The sequence below is a fragment of the Colletotrichum navitas genome, assembly GCF_030913465.1.
Source record: "Colletotrichum navitas strain CBS 125086 chromosome Unknown LY79scaffold_15, whole genome shotgun sequence".
NCBI classification, from domain to species: Eukaryota; Fungi; Ascomycota; class Sordariomycetes; order Glomerellales; family Glomerellaceae; genus Colletotrichum; species Colletotrichum navitas.
Window position 1 is genome coordinate 136,668 of NW_026850561.1, and position 12,171 is coordinate 148,838.

General features: G+C 54.2%; 5 protein-coding genes across 5 annotated transcripts; all 5 read right to left on the reverse strand.

The window, feature by feature from the left end:
• Positions 1–1,224: 1,224 nt before the first annotated feature.
• On the reverse strand, positions 1,225–1,638 carry LY79DRAFT_546558 (uncharacterized protein; the record flags this gene model as incomplete). Its single annotated transcript, XM_060557239.1, has 1 exon — positions 1,225–1,638. A coding segment is annotated over exon 1 (175 nt), but the record flags the coding sequence as incomplete, so codon positions are not given.
• A 3,225-nt stretch (positions 1,639–4,863) lies between these two features.
• LY79DRAFT_100072 (proteasome A-type and B-type) lies at positions 4,864–6,391 on the reverse strand. Its single transcript, XM_060550609.1, has 6 exons — positions 6,169–6,391; positions 6,028–6,073; positions 5,950–5,964; positions 5,844–5,878; positions 5,508–5,748; positions 4,864–5,412 (listed from the first exon to the last, which is right to left on the reverse strand). The coding sequence occupies exons 1-6, from the start codon at positions 6,215–6,217 to the stop codon at positions 5,097–5,099; spliced, it is 702 nt and encodes a 233-aa protein (XP_060416495.1). The 5' UTR covers positions 6,218–6,391; the 3' UTR covers positions 4,864–5,096.
• Positions 6,392–6,752: 361 nt separating this feature from the next.
• LY79DRAFT_100077 (ERV/ALR sulfhydryl oxidase domain-containing protein) lies at positions 6,753–8,194 on the reverse strand. The gene is made up of 3 exons (XM_060550610.1): positions 7,566–8,194; positions 7,031–7,396; positions 6,753–6,971 (listed from the first exon to the last, which is right to left on the reverse strand). Exons 1-3 carry the CDS (start codon positions 7,802–7,804, stop codon positions 6,953–6,955), a joined length of 624 nt encoding a protein of 207 aa, XP_060416496.1. The 5' UTR covers positions 7,805–8,194; the 3' UTR covers positions 6,753–6,952.
• Positions 8,195–8,585: 391 nt separating this feature from the next.
• Positions 8,586–9,434, reverse strand: LY79DRAFT_588499 (inosine triphosphate pyrophosphatase-like protein; the record flags this gene model as incomplete). The annotated part of the gene is made up of 2 exons (XM_060560923.1): positions 8,586–9,183; positions 9,415–9,434. The coding sequence occupies 2 exons, from the start codon at positions 9,432–9,434 to the stop codon at positions 8,586–8,588; spliced, it is 618 nt and encodes a 205-aa protein (XP_060416497.1).
• A 512-nt stretch (positions 9,435–9,946) lies between these two features.
• On the reverse strand, positions 9,947–11,535 carry LY79DRAFT_681002 (uncharacterized protein; the record flags this gene model as incomplete). Its single annotated transcript, XM_060564551.1, has 3 exons — positions 9,947–11,242; positions 11,299–11,362; positions 11,523–11,535. 3 exons carry the CDS (start codon positions 11,533–11,535, stop codon positions 10,138–10,140), a joined length of 1,182 nt encoding a protein of 393 aa, XP_060416498.1. The 3' UTR covers positions 9,947–10,137.
• Between the last annotated feature and the right edge of the window lie 636 nt (positions 11,536–12,171).

Genomic DNA, 12,171 nt, shown 5'->3' on the forward strand with positions numbered 1-12,171 from the left:
GGCACATGTTTGGGGGTGGTGATGAGAGCAGATAAGAGAAGACGAGAAGCAGGAATGCGCACAAATGCACCAGACAGCACTATCAACTCACCTAAGTGGACCAACGGGTAGATGAACGGAGTCACCTATCGACACAGTGATAAATGTTGTTGGCGGGCGAAGCAGTGGGAGTTGCGACGCAATGGTGCAGCAACGGTGTTTCGGGGATATGTGTAGTGGGAGGAGCAGCTCGGGGGTGAGCCAAACAAGCAGCAGGGTGTCGAGTGTGACGTCGTAGGTAGGCAGGCAGATTAGGTCGGCGTTGTTGGAGTCGAGACCAATGCCGGAAGGGTGATGGAGGCGGAGTGAACACACGCGGGGCCAAGCAAGGACGGAAGGGAGAGGTCGAGGGGGCGGCGATGGTTGTGTGAAGGAGAAAGAGAAGGAGGCGGGCGGAAAGATGGGGGCGATAAGTCGGTCAAGATGGCGTCCGACTCGGCGACTCGAAAACTGTTTCTGTTCCGTTTCGCAGGGCGTCTGCGATTAAGAGTACCGAATCGGAATGTGTACGGATGATGGCGCTGAGTATCGGGAGAGAAGATAAAGATGAGAAACAGCAGAAAGCCGACGCAGAAAGAAGCCTCCCTTGTGGGAAGTATCTTGCAAGTGTGGAGGAAGACGAGACCGGGCCAGAACAGAAAAAGCAGACTGGGGTGGGAGGAAGAGTCGGTGGGGGGGAAGAAGAGGAGGAGGAGGAGGAGGAGGAGGAGGAGGAGGAGGAGGAGGAGGAGGAGGAGGAGGAGGAGGAGGAGGAGGAGGAGGAGAGGAAGGAGGGCGGGAAGATGGATGAATACACCACTAGGTAGGCAGGTACCTACTGGGTACAAACACCCTTAGTAGGTAGTAAGTAGGTAGGTACCTAGGTAAGGTAGGTAGTGTGGATGGGGAGAAGACGGTATGTCAAAAAGCGGGAAAGGCACCGATGGGCAATGGAGGGGGAAAGTGCGAGGTGGGCAGGCCCAGGAGTGGGACCGCCTATGAGAAAGGGACTGGTAGCGACAGAGGCCGTTGGCCTATGCAGACCCGAACCCGTACACGTACACTAACTAGGTAGGTAGGTACCCAGATATGAGGACAGTGGAGAGCGCAGCGGACGATGGACTGGGCTGGAACTCTGCTACGCGCAACACCCGATTGCGAGAAAAGAGGACAACGCGCGCGTAGTGACCCGTTTTCCCGTTTTTTTTTATTTTGTTTTCCTTCTTCGTTTGCTTCTTCTTAATTTTTCTTTCTTTCTTTCTTTCTTTCTTCCTTTCAGTGTACTACTAGAGAGCTACAGTCGCGTCTAGAAGATGAGGTGGCCTGATCTGATCTGATCTGTGGGTGACTGACCACGGCCTGGTCAGTTCAGCTCCAAGGTGCACATCAGAGTGGGATGTACAGTGTATGGCGGGCGAGTGAGAGGCGGGCCTGGCTTCATGGACCCTGCCTGAGATTGGCGGTCTGGTGGGGACGGATGAGGTAGATGGCGAAAAGATGGTCGACGAAACGGCTCGTCTGGGTAAAGTACCTTGGGGTTCATGTGCAGCCCGCACCGCGAGATGACGGCACAAAAGCAGGTGAAGCTGATTGATCCCAATGCACCGAGATGATCAATCGCGTTCCCGTTGTGGCTGACGGGTTTCGAGCTTGCTGTGTTTGCTGTATCTGGTACTTACAGACAAGCTCACGCTCAGGGCACCCCGTTGCGATGGGAAACGCCTATGTTGTTGACGTGTGTGACCTCTCTAAGTTGCTCCCTCTTTTTTTTCCCACGCGTTCCAGATGCTGCTTTAGCCTTGCAGCCCTTTTGCTCTATGCCGTCTGTGAGTCGTCTCGTCCCTCGAGTTACTTGAGGCTACGGATACACACTGCATATTGCCACACGGTAGTTGTACATCGATAGGCTCTCATCTAGTAATAAGGTGACCATCGATCTTGTCGTGTTGAACACCCTTTGTGCGTGAGCTGTCTCTCTCTCCCTCCCCCACATGTCTTGCTTGTGGCGAAAAAGTGAGGACCACCCGAAACATGTGATGACATAAACGTCCGCGCTAGTCGTCAATCTTCCCCGTCGCCCACCAGTCCTCACTTCTCCTCCCAAAAAGAAAGTCAAGGGTCCTTGTCTCCCTCGTCCTCCCGAATCTGCTCGTGCCATCGTTGCAAGTCCAAAGTGGCTGCATCCCGCTTCCGATTCCCTGTCGGTCCACGACTTGCCCTTCCTTCGACCATGCCCAAGTCAGTCGCAGCAAGTCCTCGGCCGGCGGGTCCAACCGAATCTAGCACAGCCTCGTTGCGATATACCGCCATACGAACCACAAAGCCGTATCAATTCGCGCCGAGGCTCTTAACACCCGTTTTATCCATACTGGGGCCAGAGCTCTCTCGGACGGAACGAGAGAGACCAGCCGATTGAGATTGCACTCCTCCTCGGCCGCAATCCCGTCGACCCTGGACCTTGACTTCCCCATCCCATTACCAACACAGGCTTCTCACAATGATGCCCAACGAAGGAATAAGAAAGAACGGAAATGACAGAGTCAGGGCTGCTGCATAGAAGAACCATAACCCACAGGCCACAGGACCGGCAGTGACACACCATGGGAAATATCCCGCAGATGCGCGAACGGCCATCCCGGCACTGCGTAATTAACGTGCTGCAGTCCAACGTTCCAAGACGCGCCCGCGACTGCAACATAGGTTCTTTTGGGTACGGAGAAGCGCATGCCCAGACTCGAGGGCTCAGACCAAGAAATCTTGTCGCGAAAAACAGGCGACTGGGTAGTGGATGGGCGCCAGGGACGACCCATCCACGCCGCCGGGAGGGTGCTCATCCCGCCCTCTTACTGGCTGCGCAGATAACCGATAGCACCGATAAGAGACTTGACGAGGGGGTCCTGGGCTTGACCTTGGATACTTGTCCCCCTGTTAGCAGCCGCCGTCCTGCCACCTCCCTTTTCGAATATCTCCTCTTCGTTGGCTGGCCCACACACGTCGCCGGCCATAATCGCAGCTGGACATAACGCACCATCGATATCTGTACACTGCGGCACGCAACATTGACGATGGCCAGGATAGTTATCGGAAAATTAAAAGGTTTCTTCCATCATGATAGTCATAGCTTAGACTCACTTCTTTCTGACCCTTACGTACAGCCAACATAGACTACGACAACCATCTACACACTCTATCTGAACCATCCCTGCCGCATCGCCGTCCTCCGGCCGAATTGGTACAACACTTACGTCCAAATCAAGCAACATCGTCTTCGTGACTTCCACAGCATACAGGCTTCAGCCACGCTCTTCTCCATCTTTCCCCCCTTTTTTTTTTCTTGCTTGTATAGTCCTGCTTAGCGTTGCATCTTGTCCAACCCAGCCCGATTAAGAAACAGGACACGAGGTGGATGGGAAAGCTCGCCATTTCGGCCTGTCCGTGACCTGATTGTTAGAGTCAGCCCGTCTCCAGGCCCCGATTGTTAGTAATCAGGTACCCGCGCATCCCACACATGCACACATTCAGAACAAGACGCGGGATTAGACATCGACTAGACGGTAGTTTAGACGAATTAGACGCCCACCGGCTGGTTGTTTCTTAACGGCTGAAAGGGGACAAATTTTCTGGTCTGCCGCTTGTAAAAAGCATTAGGGACCTTCCGTCGCGCTGACGCCATCGCAGGCTGCCAACAGTATCGCAAAAGGGGGCAACAAAAAAACAAGCTTTCAACAACAACACATCCAAGCCTATTCCACAAGTTCCAACCACCAACAGCCAACTCCCATGCTGGCTGCCCCCTCTTTTTTTCCCCTTATCCCCGTCACCCCGGCCAGCAAGGCTGACACCCGGCCAATACGCGGCTTCCCCTCCGGCACGAGGTCTTTGATCCTTTGGTGCAACTCCACGGACACACGTGCAGGAGTTCAGACGTGGGACCCAATTGCAGCCCATCGATCTAATCTTGCTAATTTGCACATACCTACACTACAGATATGCTGTGCGAGCTCATCTTCACCGCAATCCATCTCCCACTCGAGAGTGAAAGCCATTCAGAACGTCAAAAAAAGAAAAAGAGAAAAAAAAAAGAGAGAAAAAAAAAAGAGAAAAAATATGTACCACTGCCATCGTCGTGGCACACCGGATCTCCAAGAGCCCGTCCCACGTTCCGCTCCACCGCCGCTACCTACCTTTTCCTAAACCGTGACCGAGGAGCCAGTGGCACGATCGGCCGCCTCCATCCCGCTTCCGCTCCCCCTCGCCCCTCGGAGGACTGACGAGACCATGTCCCTGGATGGCGTATCCTCCTGCCGGTCTGGCGCCTGCCTGGTCACCTAGTGTACCTACGTAAACCGTCCACGGCGTCCTCTCGTTGCTCACTCGTTGACAGTAGGCAGACCTTTTCCGCAGCAAAATGTCAAACAGTGAGAAGCCCGGGCGGAGGATCACTTCCTCCCTTCCGCTCCTTTCCCTGATTCGCTCCCGCTCCTCGTTACCCGCAGAGCCGAGTGGCGCTAAATCCCCCCCTCCCCCTTCCTCACCGCCTCCAAATCCGAGGCTGGTCTCGCTCGCGGCGGACGCTTATTTCACGTCCTCCCTGCTTCGTGCATACGGGTAGGAATGCATATTCCCCGGTGGCTTGTTCTCCGGGACCGGGGGACCGGGGGACCGGGCCTCCCGCCGCATGAGGTCTAGCGTCAAGACTCACGTCTCACGTCGTAGCGGAGTGCCCATTGCCTTCCGACCCCTCCTGATCACGCGAGCCGCGGAGCCCTTATTTCACCGTGCCAACCTGATCTCATGGACAGCATACATCATCATCCTCTAGTAGAGCATCTCTCATCTTGCGGGTAATCTATTTTATTGTACATTCATTGTTTCGTCCGCCAAGTTTGGAGTGTGTCGTCGCCTCGGCATGAATGCCCTCCGAGGCTCGTTCGTAACTCATGGCGGCCAGCCTGTGTGATGTATCACTCGCCCCCTCGGACGGCGAGCCATTTCAGCAAATCAGCAGCTCATTTGCTTTCTCCTCAAGCAACCGTTCCCGGCGTTATCTTCTCCCTCGCACAAGAAACGCACACACTCTAGTGCTTCACCGTGTAGTCCTCGTCGGGGAGATACAGATGCCTCTGGGCGCCCTTGGCGGTCAGGACGACCATGCGGATGACACCGCCGGAGCTGCCGTCCCACTTGATGGCCTCCTTGAGCGACCCCTTAACGAAGTCGACCGCGTCCTGCTCCTCCATACCCTCCTTCCAGTGCTCGTCGCAGTATCCGTAGATGTAGGTCGAGCCCGAGCCGCCGATGGCGTACGACTGCTTGTGTAGGGAGCCACCGAGGGGGATCGAGTAGACCTGGCCGCCGTGTCGCTCGTCCCAGCCGGCAATGATGAGGCCAGCGCTTGAAATGGGGAAGTCAGTAATGCAGACATACAAAGAGGAGGAGAAGAGGGTCCACGTGGTGGGATGAGAGAAACAGCGGGGGCGGAAACTCACGTCAGGCGGTCCTTGTTAGCATAGCAGACCTCTTGGAAGATGGCAGCGGCGGTTTGTGTCATTGGAGGCTTTCCGTTGCGCATGGCGTACAGGCCCAGCTGGTACTGGACAATGTCGGCGACGGCCTGAGTGTCGGCCGCGGAGCCTGACCGGCAGCACCAGATGGTGTCGTGGACTTGTGTGAGCTTGTCGGTGACACGGTTGGCAATGTAGGCGCCCGTCGTTGTCCTGGAGTCGGCACCTGGATGGTTGTCGAATGTCAGCAATCATCCCCGCATGCGCACCCGAGGTGGCCCAGTGGCCGGCCTATTGAGACGGAAGAATGACATGACGTACCGAGAATAACACCGTCCTTGAATGTGACTGCCATACTGTCGTGAGTGTCAGTTGCATTCCAGATAAGGGGGTTCCGAGGGCGGGCGACCGAGGGATAGGAGCTTACATCGAGGTTCCGAGGCTGCGAACGTCATTAGCTTTACATCCGTGAAGAGGCATCTAACATATTGGGGAAATCACTCACTTAACCTCGCCCTTCTTTAATCTCTCCATGTCAAGGTGAATGCCATCTGTCCGCCCGCAAAGGTTAGCTGACGATCCTTCCTGCTGTGCTGCCCATGTCCCCTCTATGGTCCCGTCCTGGTACATCATCGAGCTTTCCCACCAACAGCGCCCGTACCTTCGTTCAACATTCCGGTGGTGGTGAACTCCATTTTGGCTTGCGTGCGAATATCGTCGGTTGATTTAAATCGGGTGTCTGTTGTTTGGGGTTGAGAGGTTCGAGTCAAAATTCGGCGGGGTTCGTTTGATGCGTCGTCGGTGGGAAGGCGGCAGCAGGTGGTCGGTTGCTGAGGGAAAGGCTGGAGCTTGACGAAGCTCAGGCAGCTCCAGAACGCGTGTGGCCTTGCCCACCTGGGTAACACTGACCATGTCAGTCACGTGACTGCATATTACATAAGACGCAGGAATCTTTGCCGGACCTTTCTTTGTACCTGCTCTGATGGGTGCAATTAGGTGCTAAATGGGATTTTTGGATGGATATTGCCATTTCATAGATTGCAATATTGAAAGAGCTCCATAAAGCCCAAGTTGGCCAGAGGCGGCTTAAAATCACCAGAATCAGTGTGGTGACATGTCAATGCCGGACGGAATTGGAAGGCCTCCCCACTTCTGAACAAATCCCCACGGGAGCTTCTCCCCCCAGATACTGAGCCTCAGGTTGAGGTGATTTCGTCTCACACCTCCAGCACCATGCCATCGCGAGTGCAGTGGTTCCAGCATCACAGTTTCGGCTAGGTTCTGGTCGTCGGGCCCGGTCGTCCTCCACACCACCGGCCCAGAGATAAATCCGTCTTCATACAAGTCTTCTAGTTGTGTGATATGTTACAGCGCTGATACGTCGAAAATATGCAAAGTACGCTTCCCGGTCGGCCCAAAGTACCGTTATCTTAACCCCCCTTTGTCAGACTGCAGAACTGTCAGCATCTCGGCTCATTCACTGGGCGTCCGGGGCATCGTTAACTTACCCATCCCTCTCCAGCTCCAAGCTGGGCTTCTCCTCGGGCTCCTTCTTCTTCTTGTCCTCATCGCCGCAGCCGCAGTCGTAGAAGTCACCAATCTTGCTACAGTCAAACTGCTCCTTCTTCAAGCGCGTGTTGACCTCGTTGTGGACAAAGCAGGCCCAGCCGGCGGCAGCGTTCCGGCTGCTCGTCTGGGGCGGGTACTTTGCCAGCAGTGTGCGGAAGTGTGAAGCGCACTCGCCGCAGGGGTAAAGGCGGCCGAAGAGCTGGATGTACGTCTTGAGAGCGAGTCTGTCGTCGGGGGTGGGATTCTCGGGGAAGCGCGCCATCATCGTGTGGAGGAGCTTCCACGAGGCGCGGCCAAGCTCGGCTCTGTGGGAGAAGATCAGTCAATTGTGGCCGAAGAACCTTGGCGGCCTCGATTGTCAAGTCCACCGTCGCGACCCGGGGATCTGGGCTGGCGGGCTGTGGCGGGCTGTGGGCGCATGCAAATGGCGGCGGCCGTTGGGAGGGGTGGCATGCGAGAAGGAGAAAAACTTACTTTGCAGTTGCATTCTCTAACTTCGGAGCTATAGAATCGCCAGTGAGGATGCTGCTAGAAATGTGACCCAGGTCGGGAATGTCGGCGCTCTCGGGAGAGTCGCCTTTGGCGGCGGCAGCGACAGCGGGCGGCGCAGGCGATGAGGGTTCGCTAGTGCTGCTCGAGAAGAGGTACGAGACGCTGAAGAAGACCACGACGGCCAGCAGGACCATTAACGATAAGTGTTGTCTTCTCGCCATGGTTGGGGGAGTATGGCTCCTTTGCGAGGAAGTATGGTAGAAGAGGAGAAAGAGAGTTCGAGAAAGAGAGAGGAGAAAAATGAGGCCACTAGGAAAAGAAAGGAGTGGCACAAACCTCCGTTGTGTCAAACAGGAGTCGAGCTTCGGACGAATTATCACCCTTTTCGCGACCAGGCCTTATTGCCTATCTAGATAAGCATGTAGGTGTGTAGCCCTTTGCTGATTTCCTGCATATAAATAAACACCCCTCCTCAAGGCCGAGCAGAAACGCACCGAGGCAGTTGCATACAAGAGCGGGAGAAGGCGAGAGACGTTCTAGCTATCCTGCCACTGACGGCTGGCTGGTTCAGTGCCCCTAGTGCACATTCCAGGGGACCGAGACCCAGCCCTGTGGATCCTTGGCCCGTGCATGGTGCTACCCCTTAACTTTGGTTCCCTTCCCACTCCACTTCTGCCCCCCTGGCCAACCTGAAGTTGATGATCGACCTCGGTGCTTGGAGATCCTTGCCGCGTGGGCCAGAGAGATCTCGAAGATTGCCAAGCACAAGTCCGTCTGGTGCGATATCATGGGTGCCTAACCAAGAAGTTCGCATGGGTTCTGGGGTATCACATCTTATTAACCTGTGTTGAAGGACCCTCTCTATATGTGATGGCCAAGTCATCATATTCGAAAGCGATGATGCTGATCACGCTGCCGCCTTGATTTCCGAGTAATTGAATCCGTCGCTCTCCCAATCACGACCAATCGCAACGTAGAAACCTCATACCCTGTCAAATCGCTTTACACGAACGTCAAGTTTTTGTTCTTGAACGGAATCAGGGCCAGGATGACGGCATGGTGGTAATACGCAGTTCGGTCGATAACACCGTCCGTCAACAACCCAACTGACCCCTTGTTGCTTCTCGTGTCCGTCTGCCCGAAGACGAAGTTGTCCGCGTCCCCCAGCTCCATCCCTCGCCGGAGACAAGCGGCCGTCTCCTCGGGGAGGTAATACGCCGCCGTGCGCGCCTTTCCCACGCGGCCTTGGCGATCGAGCACCACGACCCAGGCAAAGTTCATAATTGGCCCCTCCTGCTTGTCCGACATGTCGATGCCTCCCTCGATCCCGACCCAGTAGTCCGCCTCCACCTCGCTGCTCTGCGCGCCGCGCGCCCTGTTGAGGGCGCCGCGGAGCGTCTCCTCGTCCGTCAGCGGCTGGTTGGGCACGCCGGAGGGAAAGCTGACCCCGCGGATGGTGTAGGAGCCCGGGAGGACAGATTCGAAGCCAAGCTGCGTTGCCCGGACCTTGGTGGGGTTTTCGGATGCGACGACGATGGAGCTGGTTGCGGTTGCCATGTTGGCCTTGATGTTGATATCGATGTCGGGGAGAACGTTCAAGCTGTACCTGGGCGCTGTAAAGGGAAGCAAAAAGTAGTAGAGATGATGAATGATGGAAAAGCTGTTCCAAGTGAAGAGGACTATCACCACTCTTGAAGGCAGTTACTTTGGGGTTGGAGATGACTCATTCGGTGTAGCGCCTTTTCTAATGATAAAGCGGTGTGACACCATTCGCTCGTTGCCCTCTTCCCTCTGTCACGACTTCGTCTACCCACGATAAATCCCCACTGACGAATTTTCGGGCGAGGCCATCATGAAGTGAGACGCGCAATTGTTTTCTCGCATCGGGAGCCGCCATTTTTTTACTACCCAGAATTGATTGATAATAGCCGGTACACAAACAGGGATCATGACTCTTGTGCGGCGCTTTCGCCTCGAAATCTCTCCAATAAAGAATTTCTTCCTGCCTTGGTTGCTCTTTCTATCCTCTCACTTCTGCCCCTCACAGCAGACATATTGTCGCCCATATCGACGCGTCGTATACGTTGATCCTAGTCTGATTGTTGGTTCGGCGGTGGCCTGCCGAATTACCTCGACCAGTTCCATGACCAGCTGGAACTATGACTCCCTATAAATCTTTAGTTTCTAGTGTCAAATGACTCCGCGATTGAGACTTGTGGGATAGAGACGCTATTGAAGGAAGCGCGAAGCTACAGCTCAGCTCAGGTTATAGGCCATGTCCAGCCTTCCAATCATCGTCAGGTTCATGCTCTCTCATCAGAACGCTGTTCATGTGTCACATGGTCGACTTGAAAGAGAGTTGGATAAATCCTCACAAACCAGCACGACATTGCGCATCAACAAAGCACAATGAACAAAGATCGGGAGCATAATGACGGCTTCTTATTCCACAGCTACTGCTATACGCGAACTAAACGGCAACTTCTGATGGGGAGACAGGATGTGGTCTCATAGGTAACAGCTGCATACTGAACCCAAAGCGATAGGGCAGCGTTCAGGGACAGTCTAGTCTGGCCTGCTCCAAGCCCTTCTGGATCGGAATGTCTCGGTTGTACAGTCTGGGGTAGTGGACATTGCGCAAGTGGCGACGAGTCTCGTCTCTGCGGGACCAGTCGCGATGGCATTGGTTGCAAGGCCATCGAGTTTTGCCGTCGGTGGCCCTAACGAAAGCGAGGCCCGGAGAAAGGTTGAGGGCACGAACTCTGGCCAGGCCAGGGGTCGCATCGTCTTCTTCGTCGGAAGAGTCGTCTGATGACTCCTCGTCGGAGGAATCTCCATCGGGAGACTCTCCATCGGAAGAATCGTGGCCCGAGTGAGAGTCCTCTGGAGCCTCCTCGCCGGTCGCCTCGCTAGTTTCCGAGTCATTCTGCTCTTCGTGATTGACGCCTTTGTTGGGGGTACTGGACGCGTGGGAGGTAGTTGAACCACTAGAGTCTGAGTCGTTGTTGTGGCCTCGCTTTGAATCAATGCCACTGTTCTGCTTGGTGACAGCTTTTGGAGCCGCTGCGTTGGGAACAGCAGCTTCAGTGACAGCAGCCGGGATGACGAGGCTAGTCGGCTTGATCAGCTCAGACGAGACTAACCCATCCTTGATGCCGACCGACAGATGGTTGACAGAGACGCCATGAGAGCCAGAAGGCACAGCATAGCCATGGTGTTCGGAGTAATGCAGCTTGTCGACATAAGCATGGTCGAAGGCTCCAGCAAGAGCACTGGAAGCTTGCGCCGGGGCCTGGGGAAGCTCGAAGACGGGAGCGGTGGGACCAGCATCTGCCAAGATAAACGAATCGACTAAGTTGGCCGGGATTCGTATGTTACGAGAGCCCAGCGGCATGATCGGGTCTCCAGCAGCGACGTTGACCTGGGAGAATCCGGCCACGGCAAAGTCCTCAGGGATGCTCTGCAGTTTCTGTCCAAGCAGAGTGTGGTAGTCATATTTGGAAGACAAAGGATGAGTAGCATCATTGTTGCTGCGGGGAACGTAGCTCATGCCTGGCTCATTCTTGACAGTGGCCTTGTCAACCGAGTTGCCGTTCATCATCAGAGCGCCAGAGTGCTTTCCGCTAACGGGGGTGGAAAAAGTGTACGCTCCCTGTGACCTGTGATTGTTTGCGTCAGTTGACGCTGCCACAAAGGATCCGAAATGAAGACATACTGAAGGTATTTATCAACACCTTTCATGCGCTGGGGCTCTTTTCCGTCGAGTGCTGAGGATTGCTCTGTAAACATGATCAGTACTTGGTGTTGCCAGGAAAAGGTGATGTGTCAAGATTGACAGCCATCAGAGACAGTGTCGTTTCGAGTTGAACCAGCCAGAACTAATAATAACAGCAAGAAGAACATGTAAAAAGGATTCAGGTGAAGAGCTGATGAACTTACGCGTGATCGCCATCTTGGTATCCTCTATCGTCCTGTTTGGGCTGGTGGATGTTGACAACAAAAGAACTTGGTCTGATGGACAGACCTGGCGGTGATGTGGAAAAGAGGAAGAAGAAGAAAAATAAGAAAAAAGAGAGAGGGAAAAGGAGGGAAAAGGAGGGAAAAGGTGAAGAGAGTTTTCATTGTAGTTCCAACCCGGCAAGCTGTTGTGAAAGACGGGTTACCTGGGCATCCTACCAGCTGAGCGGGACAACAGGCCCTGCATTCATAGACAGTACCATGCAAGGGCGACTTGATGTAGGGAGGTACACAGGTTCACAGAGGAAAAAGAGAAGAAAAAGACAGGTGAAAACGCTATCTATTGTTGCACTCATATGTGAAGCGCAGGTTTTAATGAGGTTTGCGTTACTGTCCCTTGCGAGGGTCCCTAAACCTCACAGCTACAGGCATCACCTAGGAGAGGCATGAGATAACCAAAAGTACTAGTAATAAGAAGAAGAAATATGTTATAAGCAGGTAAATAGGCTTTTTATTATAAGTTTTGTTTATATTATTAATATAGTGACATATTTAATTATACTCTTTATTGTATGTGTATAGGCTTTATAGTGCTAAAAGTGCTACTTGTAATAATAGAGGCAAGGGTGAA